The following is a 13,245-nucleotide window of genomic DNA, read 5'->3' as shown; positions in this document are numbered from 1 at the left end:
TAAATAATAACATAACAGATTTAATTCCAACATAGTAGATGTATATATTGACCTTATAAATGTACTCAATTTTTGTTGAAGTGCATTGCTTTGAAAAAATTTTTTTGTCCATTTGTTCTGTTTGTGTGTTTATAGATGTCTGAGTAAGTAGTGCACAGGGAATATTACTACAATTATCTTTCACAAAAGGCTACTATACATTCTGTAAATGTAAGACTCTACAAAAAGGCACAACTGAAGGCAGTGGTCTTTTCCAGTGAGCACATCAGTGTGTTGTTAGGTCTTTGACAGATGTACACATATGGTGCATGTTCTGATGCAAAAGGCCGGTTAGAATGAAATGGGTTTTGTGGTGTATGCGGCCACCTACCGACCAATGCAGTCATGGGCAGCTGATCGACTGGACAGGATCAGTATATCTTCGACATGTATTTAAATTTAAATAAAAAGTACGACTGATAACTTGCCAAACACTGAAATGTTTTTTTTTTTAAATATGAAGCCATAATCAATCTGAGAATAACCGTATCGGCTAAGTTTGGTCAATGAACGTTATGTTCATACTGTGTATCGCAAGGGCTGCAGTAGATCATTAAAGCTAAGCTATACTTTTTTTGTCGGCCGACAGAAGTTACCACTTTCCTTTAAAAACGCCTGTTTCAAATCTACCGCCGTCATCAGCCATCGACAAGTAAAATGTTTCAGTAGTTGTCTGTGTTGTTGTTTATATCGGAAATAACGTAAATTAATCATTTTAACTAAAGTACCGCCATAATAGCGTAACGCAAGTTGTGTCCAAACACACAGGTAGCTAACCTGACAACTAACTCAGTTGTGCAGTAGCTTACTAGTAAGTTAGCTGGCGCGCGAAAAGAAACACGGAGGGAAGATGTAGTTGTTGCGTTTATTTAATATCCAGATAACAGTAGTACACTAGGATAAAATATTATTGTACCTGGGAGTTCGCTTGTATGAAACTGTGTAACTAACTGAAAGACTGATGGGCGCGAAAGTTTTGCTTTGATACGGACCGTATAAGATGTTAGATTGGCATGATGCCTGAAGAAGGAGGACATTTGGGGCAGGAGTCAGCCTCCGTAACACGGGACTCCTTGATACGTTCAGCCTTCCGACAGCTGCTGGCCATCACAACACACAGACTGAGGATTTTTGACGTCGGAGTCGTTGCGGTAATAGCACTGCAGAGGTATTTAACGGAAAGTCAAGCCGCGAAGGACCAAGCTGGTGACAGTTATAGCTATGACATAACCGTCACCGACGGGGTCTGTCAGGTTAAATGCAGCCTCTCCCCTCATCTCAACCATCTTGTGCAAAAAAATATACTTCGCACCGGTGTCGATGTTCATATAAGGCAGTGTTCGTTTGTTTACAACGAGAAGAGACTGGGGCAGGGCACCGTGTGTTTAGAGAAGATGGAGATAGCGGCGGAGCGCTCCTCCATTCTCAGCTCGACTGAGGATGTGGACGCTTTACCCGTTTGGTCGGCAGAGGGAGTTAGAAATGTGACCGTCTCGCAGAGTGATGTGCCCACTCAGACAGGTCGGAAACATTACTTATCATTGTGGAATAACGAAGATCCTCACGGATCTTTATGGATCCCCCGAATCCCTCCGACAGAAGTGGTCCTAGACGGTAAGCAATGCAACAATGATAGTGATGATGATGATTAACATTATTAATAATGTTGTCGTTGTTGTTGTTGTTGTGAATAATTACTAATGGTAACAGTAACATTAGTAATGCCTCATCTCCTTACACATCTACTGGTTAAATGGTTGGAAGATGGATAAAACCTGGATAGATGCTAAGCACTAATTTTGTTTCTTTTTCCAACAGTGTCAAAATGTATTCCACTTTGTGATCTGCACAACTCCTTCTTACATGGGCTGCGGCACCCGCCTTTACTTGTGCGCATTATGTGCAAATCAAGACTGAGATTTTATGGAAAGCTGGACACCAAAGTGGAGTTCCCTTTTCAAGTGAGCAATGTCAATGTTGAAGTGTTGTGTCCAAATATGGTGGGAGCTGTAGTGATTAACTCTGGTGTAAAATGAAGCAGTGATCCAAAAGTTCTACACGAGCACATTCTCAGTAGCCAGTTTGAGGGCAAACACATGACATTTTATTTAAGCAGCTTGCCCTCTCATCTGAGTCATTAAGTTAGTGCAGAGAACTGTCTCATATTGGCTGAGCAGCTTTATATGAAATGTTTTCATAAAATATCAGGCTGTGCAAATGGACTGCAAACTGTACGCACATATGGTGTATGGATCTGTGTGTTATGATGCCGAATGTATGATCGGCAGGTTGCTGATTTCAATCACGGGGCCAGCAGAGTGAATTTCTCATTGGGCCCTTTAGCACAGTCCTTAGCCCCAGGTCCTCCAGGGCCTGGCTGACTCTGCTCTCTCAGTTGTGTGTTTCACTTGAGCAGGAGTGATAGATTTTTTTCTGCCTGTGCGTTTTCTGTGCCACAGGCTTACTTTCAAGTTGCAGATCACAGCGGTTCAGTGTCCTTGGTCCTTTGGAATGCACTATGTCTCGAGTGGTACCAGACACTGAATGTAGGAGTGGTGATGTATCTTCAAAACTACACGCTGAAACGGAGCTTCCAGAACAGGTCACACCCCTCTCTTGCAGATTCCCAGATGAGAATCTTCTCCTCAGTTGGTAGTGAATCAGCCTTCTATCTCTATAATGTCTTTTTCTATGAAGCCTAATCTTGAATTTGTTTCTGACTATGATTTTATTTTCTTTTTTTTTTGCAGAAATTTGCCTGAATCCGCGTGATCCAAGAGCGGTCATTACAGTCATACCTCCCAAATGTGTGCTTCCACTGTGGGGCTTACCCAGTGTCACTTACCAGTTCATCACCAGGTCTTGATTCATATATGAGCTTCAGTCTTGTTTCTTAAGTAAAATACACCAATACTGTGCCGCAAAATATCATCGATATTTCCAGAATATATAGGAAGAACATAAGTATACAAGTATATAAGTTGTAAAGTACCTAATTTTGATTAGAATGAAATACATTTGTATAAAAGCCTTACTTGTATACTATTCTATTTAGTTTTATGTTCCAAAATTACTATTATTGGTATTAATTTTTTTGTGGGGGGGGGGGGGGGGGAATTGTGTGTTTCGTAGAATTGCTGGTTTTGTTGCAAGGTACATTTATTCAGCTGTTGTTGTAACTTGAAGGAAGTTAATCTTGAAGTGATTTGGTATGAATGGGGTAGGACCAAATAAGTTTATACTTCTGCCTACTCCTTTTCAAGCAAGGAAATCAAAAGGTGTGATATTATGATGGAGAATGTGTTTTTATTTGTTGTTTGAAAAAAAAAAAAAAATGAAATGAAATTTTACACATTCTTTTTAGTCTGTGCTCTGATTTATATCCATTTTTGTTTTTCAGTTCTGAACTGGAAAGTTTGCCAAATAATTCTGTCTGTGATGTCATTGGCCTTGTCACTTTCGTGGGACGTTGTGAGAGGATCAAGAAGAAGGCAAACACAGGTACCTGAATTTGATTTGTCATCTGAATGTCATCTGCATGAGCGTTTTGTGCATGGAACATGTTCTTATCTATAGCCAGTGTGAACTTTGATATGGGTGACGCGGGCCGGTAGTGGCTTAACACACCACTTATTGTACAAAGTAAATGAGGTGATATTGTTAGGTATTCACATTTCTCTTGCCCCCATTTTACTTGAATACAATAAGCAGAATTCCTTTAGGTTAAGCAATGTTTGAGTGTCTTCCTCATTACATTCCTGCAGTAATAAGCCTTTGTAAAGAGCTCGTGTTGCCTGTTGCAAGAACAACTTGCTTATGCAAAAAGTGAGATTATCTTACAGAAGTAATAATTTAAAGCTGGCAAACTGTAGATTGTACTTGGGGACTTTGCGTTACCTGTTAATAAATAACTACTGTACCCACTGGCTGCTTCCCATCTAGTTTACACAGATCTGTGGGTCATTTTGAGGTTTTAACAAAAGAGAAACCGACTGGTTTCATGAACTCTTAATAATGCATTTTATGTTATTTTCAAGAAAGGGAAATTGCATATTGGTGTATGTTAATGTTTATAAAAGCTGCTATTGTCCAGAATGATGTACAAATGAGGAAAGATGAGGGTCTGAGAGCAGGTACAGCCAGTAAACTCCACCCCTGATGCACGTTACGTTAAGGGCCTTGCTGAAGAGGCCAATCTGCCACACCAGATTCGTACTAATAAACCTTTGGGACATTTGCATCCAGGTTGCTGTCACAGTCACTTTCTTGTTAGAGCAATATAATTGTATGGGTAAGATCTGGAAATGATCAACTTTTGAGACAAATTACACCAAAACTGAAGCAGGCCATATCATGATCACAAACAGAAGGCCGGTTTTGATTCTTGGTCCTGTTAGTACTATAACTCAAAAGTGAATCTTTTTTAACCTTTGGGGACACATTGTATGGGTGAAGAACTGGAACCGATCAAATATTGAGACGGATTACACCAGACTGAAGAAGGTTGCATAGTGATAGCAAACAGAATGGCTGCCTCAGACCCTTGATCCCGCTAGTGTGAGATTACATGGATGAAGATCTACACCTGTATTAATTTTGATGCAAATTGAAAATTGAAACTGCATTTCTATGTTTCGGGAAAGGAAGGTCAGGCCAGCTGCAGAAAACACTTGATCTTGTGAAGACAGTAACTCTAAAAGAAATAGATGGATCTTTTTCAAACTTCCCAGGAACCTTGTATGATGTGGGGCCTACGTCATTTTGAGACAGATTGCACCCACACTGAAGCAGTGCCCCTTTGTGAACAGGGAAGTTCCATATGTGGTGACTATGGTAATCTTGTAACTTTCTTCCCTACAGTCCCTGAAAAATACTGGACTTATCGCTGGGTTCATGCTATGGATGGAACATCGACTGTTCCCTTTGTTCTTGAAATATTTGCTTCATCTCAGCCAGAGATATTTCATGGACTATATCCAAGTAAATACTACTTCAATTTTATGTCCATTATTAGGCAAGCTATGTTGTACTGCCCACATCACTATTTTTATCGTGACTTCTCTGATATGTGTGTGGCGATTAATGTTTTCTTAATTTGTGTTGCATGTAACTTAATCAAAAATCTAAGATTCTTTGTATATGGTTTCAAAGCTTAGAAGTTTTCTTTTTTCTTCAACCTAATGAATCTAGAGTAATAAACACACATCAGGACTCATGTTGTAATTAAGTATCATTGGTTAAACTCATTAAAACAGCAACAATTTTGTCCAATGTAGTGACTTACCTGGTGTGCACTCAGATGAGGGTATGCAGAGAAGCAAGCACTTTGCCCTATCTGACCAGCTCCTGTGAAACTCAGATATTCACTACAGGTCAGTGAATGTATATGTGTATGCTTCCCCACTTTGGATCCTTAATGTGCTATATATTACTCACTTTGAGTCTAGAATAGTGAAGCATGTCTGACGACTGGCTTAATCCTTCCTCTCAGTGGTCTGAGAAAATATACACGTATTAACTTATCTGTAATGAGAACAGCTCTACAATCTCAAGCACCTACACGCTTACCCCAGCATAACTCAAAATTATTTGATGGCTCTTTATTGGTGAAGATCTGGAACCTATCAAATGTTGAGACAAATCGCATCAAAGCTGAAGCAGTGCCGCCTAGTGGCTTGCCAAGGAGAGGGTGACTGCATGTGATAACTCAAAAAATACTATACAGATTGTATATCACTACAAAAAAAATCACTGTATGAATGAATATCTGCACCTGATTTAATTAGACAAATCACCAAAATTGAAGCAGCAGCACTATGTGGCAACAAAGGAAGCTCAGGGCAGGTGCAGAATACACTTGATCTTGTGAAGATAGTAACTCTAAAAGTTTTTGGTGCATTTTTTTCAATCTTTCCAAGAACATTGTATAGATGATGATCTGGGATCTTTCTCAGTCTGAAAGAAATCGCAGTGTAACTTAGTGGTGTCTTTGAAGAACAGCCACAGACATGGATGTGGTGAACCTAATTACATTGAGACAAGTCGCACAGAGCTGGGCTTTTTTGGAAAGGTGGGACGAGTGTTTTGGGCGTCTGGAGTTTATAAAGATTTGGGTGTGTGGGAGGAGTAGGAATTAGACTGGGGGGGTTGTAATGGGGTTGTCAGGGGAATATTTTTTTTAATGCACCTAGCTTCTAATTTAACAGCTTTGTTTGTTCTTTATATGGGTAAGCCAGTGACATATTTGTGTGAAACTGAACTTGAATTTGTCTGTGTTTGGGTGTGTATGTTTAGGACTTCCGGTTAAGTTGTAATATATTTATCTAAGGACTTTTTGCTTCTAGGGTTTCACAAAGGTCAGCCATACATTTCCGATCCTAAAGTGAAAAGCTTCATCCAGTGGACTAAAACTTTGAAGGAGAGTGTGATACTAAAGAAGACTGTCATTGGTGGTCATTACTGTTATCCTCCTTCACCTCCGCTCTTCACTCAAACCATCGCTAATGACTCTGGTGAGAAAACTTCACTGTTCAACTTCTGTGGTAAATTTCTGTTGAATTTTCTGTTGAATCACTTAACCACATGAACCTCTTTTAAAACAAGCATCATAAGTTATATGTTAGATATGCAAAACGTTACCTTATATAGTTTATGATTAGGTCTGCACAGAAATTTCAAGCATGTCTGGTTTAAATATTAATGTTATGTCTGATACATTACATGCATTCTTCATTTTTTAAGCTCAATATCCTGTGATTGCTGCAAGTGAGCTGCGGCAAGAACTCGAGAGTCTGCAATACCGGGAGCATAAGCGACTCGCCATCCAGGGTCGAATCACAGCCGTGCGTTTTGTGGCACATTCAGAGGAGCACAATCAACCAGCAGAGGTGGCTGCCCTCTTTCACATGGGTGCCATATCCTGTTCTTCCACAGCTCTTTCTAGTTGTTACTCTAAACTGTGTGATTTTTTTCCAACCTTTGATTCCAAGCACTTTCCAAAAGCAGTATCCTAAAAGCTACTTTTATGAGTTTGGGCTCTGGACACACACTGGTAACTTGGTTAGTTGAGTTGGTGCAACATCACGACTAAAGCTCTCATGTTGTTTACAGCCAGGAAGGAATACCATGGGTCTCTATTAAAAGTACAAAAATATATATTAAATATAAAAATATCTATTAAGTATAAAAATCTTTACTCTTTTTTTAACGCACAATAAAAGTATATTGGTATGAATGGTATTGTCTCATCTGATATATTGTTTGGAAATATATCGATATACCATCAAAATTCAATATATACTAGCTCTATTTGGAATTAATCAGTTGTGTATTCAGAATCATTTTTGAAGCCTTTGCAATATAAAGATACGTATGTTTATTGATATATCCATAACAGTAAAATGGGTCTGATAGCTAACCCTCCTCCCTCTTTGCTTTTCATTATTGTTTAAGCAGCCTAGATCTGTAATAAATGAATCAGGAAATTTTATAGTCAGAGGAAGGCAGCCAGTATTTTACTGTTATTGAAAGGTCATTAGTGAGAGGATAAGGAGTGGTATTTAAGTGCTGCATTCCTTTCTGGTGCAGGCCCTGCCCTCGGAAGGACTCACCATCAGCACAGCAGATGGACACACCGGGGGTGTGGAAGCAGACACATTGCAGACACTGGCAAATGCGATGGGGCCTGCAGCTGAGAACCCCCCTTCCACCCAAAAGCGAAAGAAAAAGCGAAACAAGAAGCAGTATGTTTAAGTCACCTCTGCCATTTTGGTTCCGCATTTGGATCAACTCAAAGTGCTAGTCCTGTGTACATTCTTAGCACACTCATAATTTTACATTTACGTATAGTGAATAATAGCCCCATTGACTTGCAGGTCATCGCATCTCTTTTTTTTTTTTTACAGAAATGTCAAACGACGGTACATCACTCGTGCAGCAGTAAAGATGCTGAGGTAAGAACATTGTAATATATGTTCAAGAAGATTTTTCTTGAAAAGGCGGAAACACCTTTCGGAGCAATTGGAGGCCACAGTAATGACAGTGGTATTGTGTCATTTGTTTGTTAGACCCAGGTCTCCTAGAGCACTCTGCAAATGGATGTTAAATGGTTGTGTCAGATGGTTATTGCAGGAATATTTTTAGGAAGGTGATGTTGATCATTTTAGGAAGCATGATCAACAACAGGAGGAACTGTCAGAGGAAGAAAGGACTAGTTCTGAAATGGAGGAAGATGAAGGTGACAATGGCTTGTCAAACAAAAATGACCTAGTTGCTGGTACCAGTGGACAATCAGATCTTGCAGGTATCGCAAATATATGGATTCTTCATTTTCTTTCATTATTACCACAAATGAAGCACTTGTTCACAGCTCTTTCTGTACTGATGGTTTTTCTCTAGACCAGTGGACTAGGACTCCTTTTAAAAAGGCATTCAAATGTTTTTAATATAATAGATTTATCATTTGAAGAAAATCACATATTACTTTTACAGTTGTACTTAAAGGCCTAGCGCATCATTGGACAGTAGCCAAAGCCTATTGTTTGCAAAGACCATGAAAGGTGAAACTTGCAATGTTGTCATATTACTGGAATGACGAAGAAACGGTAATATTTAATAACACATTTTTATTTCTTTAGCTACTCACAGGACAGAAACTCCAGCAGAAATGACAAAAAAGTCATCTTTATTGTGACAAGAAATTAAAATAGCAATTGATTGACATTAAACAACTAACAAATGCTTATATGCATAAAATCAAATGTTGCCTTTGGTTCAGACCACATCTAACTAGACTTGAGCGGTATCAAATTTTTCATACTATCCAAGCAATACACCATGGTATACGGTATTTTCAAAAGCAATGCTATTGCCCTGTTTTGGTTAAAATTTGCAAGGTTGGGGCCTCCCCCCAATAGAAATTCCAAGCAAAATTCAAACAGGTTCCACACTGTGGTTTTCAGGTATTCAGGAGTTGTATGATCACGTTCTTCTTGTGATTCACATATTTTGCTAGTTTCTCGATTGCTAGTTTCAACCATTCTTGCTAGCTGAATAAAACTCTGCCCCTAGTGAAAGATGTGTGCTCTTAGTAAATAAAGTGTTAATGACTAAGGACTAAGAATAACCCGCATACGTCTTCAAAAATTCAACAGTGGATTTTTGCCATTGATTACCTCTATATTTTTTTTATTTGAATTTTATTCAAATAAGATGGGAAACAAATGGATGAAATCACTAGAAAATTATTATTATTATTTGTTGCAAATACTAACAGACTGATTGTATTTTATTATTAATTCTAATTTTACCATGATTATGTTTAAAATCTAGAATGCCAATTTCATGATACTCTGTGTGGAAGTAGATTGGAAGTAACTGTACATGATAGCTGTCTGGCATCAAGCCCATCAAACATCTGAAGGTAAATTAAAAAAAACCTCATTGTGACCCCTGAGACCAGAACAGGGCAGCTGAGCTTGGTGTTATTGGAAAATCTAGTAGTGTTTGGCATGACATCACCTTTCCTATTGCTGTACCTCATAACTGTTCCTTAACTGAAGACACTCAGTCCAAGGTAGTGTATTTCTAAAATTTCATGTCTTGCAACAACGATGTATTGCTTGAATTATACAGGAATGTCAGATCTCCAAGATGAAAACTATATGTGAAGATTAACTTTTACAATGAATGTTATCTGTGTTTACCTTGCAGTGTTTACCAAATGGTTTAACACTGTATAGTCACACTCCGTTTCTTCTATACAGAAGTTCAAAGTTTAGAAGGTGTGACTCCATTAACAGGGTAAATTACCTGTATGCTTTTCCTTTAGACACTTTATATAGTTTGTAAAAAGTTCTATAGAATATTATTTTGCAACAATGGAACATTAATCACAATGGCATTATAGTGACAAGTTCCTTTCTGGAGTATGTGTCTATAACATTGGTAGTACAGCGAACATGATCCCTACACTGGGTGAACAAAAGGGGTGTGTGATAAGGCACCTACTCTTTTATTGAAATAGGTGAAAGGTGTGGTCTATTTTTAATTATACCTTTTAAATCAAATTTAATATACAGAACATGAAGTGGAGGAGTCAGGATAAAGAAGTATTTTAGGCTAAAGCTTGCAGCGTGGATTGTGTTCCTATGTCTGGGAAATCACAGCATAAGAAGGATCTTTGCTTTTGCTTTTTGCACTGCACTGCACTGCACTGCAGTTTGGTATTTGAAGCACTGTGGGACATTGCAGCATCTGAAATGTCCCACCATCTAAAAGGCAGTCTAAGGCGGGCCCTGCAGTCAAAAACCATCCATTGAGGGGAGAAAAACGAGGCTGGCAGGAATTTTGCAGATCAACAGAATGTCTGCAGTTAATAAACTGAACAACACGCAGAATGGCCTGCAAAATAATCATTAACACGTCTGGTCATCCAATGGCTGTGAAAAGTTACATTTTTAAAAATAAAATTAAAATGTAATATTTAGTTATTGCTCAGCTAGCTGCACCGATTAGCAGAATGAGATAACATTGTTTTTTATTCTGTGGGTCAAGAGATCGATCTGCAGGCCAGATTTAATAATGAATTATAAGTGGTGAATGAGCCAATTAAAACCCTCGTCCTCCGCTATGGAAAATGACTGGTCGTTCAGTGCAATCATCTCCATTATTTTCATTTATAAGATGACTGAATTCCTGAAAATCCTATTACAGAAAATACTTGGATTGCTTCAGCCAGTAATCAGGGTGTACTGTCCATTCTATGGTTTAGACTTCATATGCTTACATCTTCTTGCACTGTATAGATATTATGCAGTATAAGTTGGGAAGAAGCAGATAAAAAGAGGCAAAACCTCCATGTAACGTAACAACATATAAATGACGATCAAATGAAGCCCTGGAAAGAGGCTTGGTGGTATTTTCCTATGTATAAAAGGACATCCAGTGGATTGAACATAGACGTCTTTACACATTACATGCAGCAAACTAATTCCTGTGTTTCTCTCGGATCCTGATGACTTCGTTGACCCGCCGGTGTGATGCACCCAATCGTGTAACAGCAGAAGAAACGCTCGCAGACGAGCAGCCCAGTGCATACTGGGAAAGTGAGGCATGGGAGACGCTGAAGAGGGACTTGTCAGAACATTTTCATTTTGATAGGCTGGACAAAGAGAGCATTCCGAGCAAGTTCAAGTTTGAACTCAAGGATTATCTCCAGTGTCAGAACAACTTCCACCCTACCAATTGGACACAAAATCAATTTCTACCTGACCAGAACATAAAGCAATTGTCCCCTGTGGGCTACAAGGGCTACTACCAAATCACCATATTGGGTAAGGTTTGTTTGTTTGGTGACTATTTTAGAACTTCCTGTGTCACATGTAAATTCATGCATTATTGATACATACTCCTTTTTTCTGAAACTTACAAAGTCCAGATAAAGTCCAATCCTTTGCAAATTGCAAATGTCCCGCTCTGAAATGGCATTTAAAGTTGTGTTCCTTAACATTATATGTTACTGTGCTTTCTTCTCCCATGAGGCATAAACCAGCAAACAGCCATTGATGCTGTGTTCCTGCCTGTGCTGTCATCTGAAGACCCAAGAAGTGTAGGGCTGCCTCCAGCATCACACAGCAATTCACTGCTTTCCTGTCTGGCCTCTGGATTCCTCTACCCCTTAAGTGACTTGGCAGGCCATGAGCAGTCACTCCATCCTGACCCTGGTAAGATATGTAGGAGACCAGCCCGTGAGTATGGCCCCATCCGCAGGTTCAGCTAGTGCGTGCATGCATTTGGCTTTCTATTTGCCACATTGTGGGGACCACATTTATCCAACTTTTGGGTTACCAAGGAGACATTTTTCAGACACCCAGAGTATAAACCTCAATTTTTTAAAAATCTGTAAATGCAACCAAACAACTAAAATATCCAGATGTCTTGTATTTTGTTTGGTTACTTACGGTTAAGGTTAGGGCTGGGTAGAGGTTAAGGTTGCCATAGTTGGGATCAGAGTTTTGCCCATAGAAGTGAATGGAGAGTCCCTACAATGACAGGGATGTATGTGTTTGTATCGTCACTGTCCAATGAAAAACAACTATCTCCAAAAATCTGCTACTTCAGAAGCATGAAAAATTCCATTTTCACAGAAGTTCTTCATCAAAAAAACCTAAAACAACATAATGAGACACCTTTAGCACCACAAATAGAAACACATCTTTACACAGCCTTCAGTGAAAGGTTTAATTTTTTAAAAGGATTTATGCTGATTGTTGTCAATGAGGCAAATATGTCAGCGTCATCAAGATGCAAACTAATCTAGTTTGATATTCACAATTAATGGTGTTATTTAGCTAGCTATCAATGTTAATTTGTTAAAATTAGTGATATAATGTAATCCATATAAACAACCATCCTGAATGAAAATGTTAACTAGTACAAACATAAATATTAAATAGATGACTGTAAATGTGCAAGTTCCATCTATAGTTAAAACGTGTAACAATTGTCAAAAAGTGGACATACACAGTTTCCGTCGGACAGCGATAATATGCATGTGCTTAACAATATATAACAGTACTGAGTATGTTACTGGTGTTTCTTGCCCTTAATTAGAAAAATTAAAATCTTTATTTCCAGGGGGTATCATACAGAGTGGGGCTGAGCTGGAAGCCACGCCTGTCGTGTGCCTCATCGATTTCTGCCGTCTAGCTGGACAGAAGGTGGAAGTTCTTATCAACAAAGTGTATAAAATGGCCGACGTTGTTTTTGTGTAAATAGAGCATTACAACACCACATTAAGGACAAAATTTACCAGCTGTTTTTTATAATGAATGAATTGTATTTATATTTTTAAAAAGCTAATGTATGATTGTGCTGCTTGGTATAGGTTTAAAAAAAAAAGAACAATAAAGATTTTTTTTTAGCTTTTCTACTGTGTCCTGCTTAATCATCAAGTTAGGGCTGTCTTTAAACACGTACCAAACAGGCCTCGGCTATTGTTAAATCATGTATTAATATGAATATCGATTGTGCTTTATGCTACCTGGGATCAGTTTCAGGCCCCAACACCTTGACCAGAATAAGCATTCGGAAAATGGAGGAATAGATGTATGGGTAGAGTATGGATGTTTAACAAGTCTGTGCTTGCAAAAAATATCTCTGCACATAAATTAAATAGAATAAGTATATATTATACACGCATACGGT

General features: G+C 38.6%; 1 protein-coding gene across 4 annotated transcripts; it reads left to right on the top strand.

Moving 5' to 3' along the window:
- Nucleotides 1–647: 647 nt before the first annotated feature.
- radx (RPA1 related single stranded DNA binding protein) lies at nucleotides 648–12,966 on the top strand. Of its 4 annotated transcripts, none has more exons than XM_023795972.2 (15): nucleotides 652–1,653; nucleotides 1,858–2,000; nucleotides 2,499–2,691; nucleotides 2,790–2,898; nucleotides 3,440–3,540; nucleotides 4,900–5,019; nucleotides 5,316–5,411; nucleotides 6,384–6,551; nucleotides 6,781–6,926; nucleotides 7,627–7,781; nucleotides 7,944–7,991; nucleotides 8,205–8,341; nucleotides 11,103–11,372; nucleotides 11,580–11,762; nucleotides 12,676–12,966. In XM_023795972.2, exons 1-15 carry the CDS (start codon nucleotides 1,053–1,055, stop codon nucleotides 12,810–12,812), a joined length of 2,607 nt encoding a protein of 868 aa, XP_023651740.1. In that variant the 5' UTR covers nucleotides 652–1,052; the 3' UTR covers nucleotides 12,813–12,966. The 4 variants fall into 4 exon arrangements, 3 of the variants coding, with proteins under 3 accessions (XP_023651743.1, XP_023651740.1, XP_023651739.1); XM_023795971.2 differs by having other exon boundaries at nucleotides 653–1,653; nucleotides 11,100–11,372; XR_002836249.2 differs by lacking the exon at nucleotides 12,676–12,966 and having other exon boundaries at nucleotides 649–1,653; nucleotides 11,200–11,372; nucleotides 11,580–11,719.
- Nucleotides 12,967–13,245: the final 279 nt, after the last annotated feature.

The sequence above is a fragment of the Paramormyrops kingsleyae genome, chromosome 18 (assembly GCF_048594095.1).
Source record: "Paramormyrops kingsleyae isolate MSU_618 chromosome 18, PKINGS_0.4, whole genome shotgun sequence".
Lineage (NCBI taxonomy): Eukaryota > Metazoa > Chordata > Actinopteri > Osteoglossiformes > Mormyridae > Paramormyrops > Paramormyrops kingsleyae.
The sequence above is the reverse complement of the archived record's forward strand: the minus strand, read 5'-3'. Positions and strand labels throughout refer to the sequence as shown.

Bases quoted from the DNA above. Each gene is read 5' to 3' on its own strand.
- radx (XM_023795971.2), top strand. From the start codon at position 1,053: ATGATGCCTGAAGAAGGAGGACATTTGGGGCAGGAGTCAGCCTCCGTA. The intron at 2,001-2,498 runs GTGAGCAATGTC...TCTGTGCCACAG, and splicing joins AAGTGGAGTTCCCTTTTCAA to GCTTACTTTCAAGTTGCAGA. The intron at 2,692-2,789 runs GTAGTGAATCAG...TTTTTTTTGCAG, and splicing joins GAGAATCTTCTCCTCAGTTG to AAATTTGCCTGAATCCGCGT.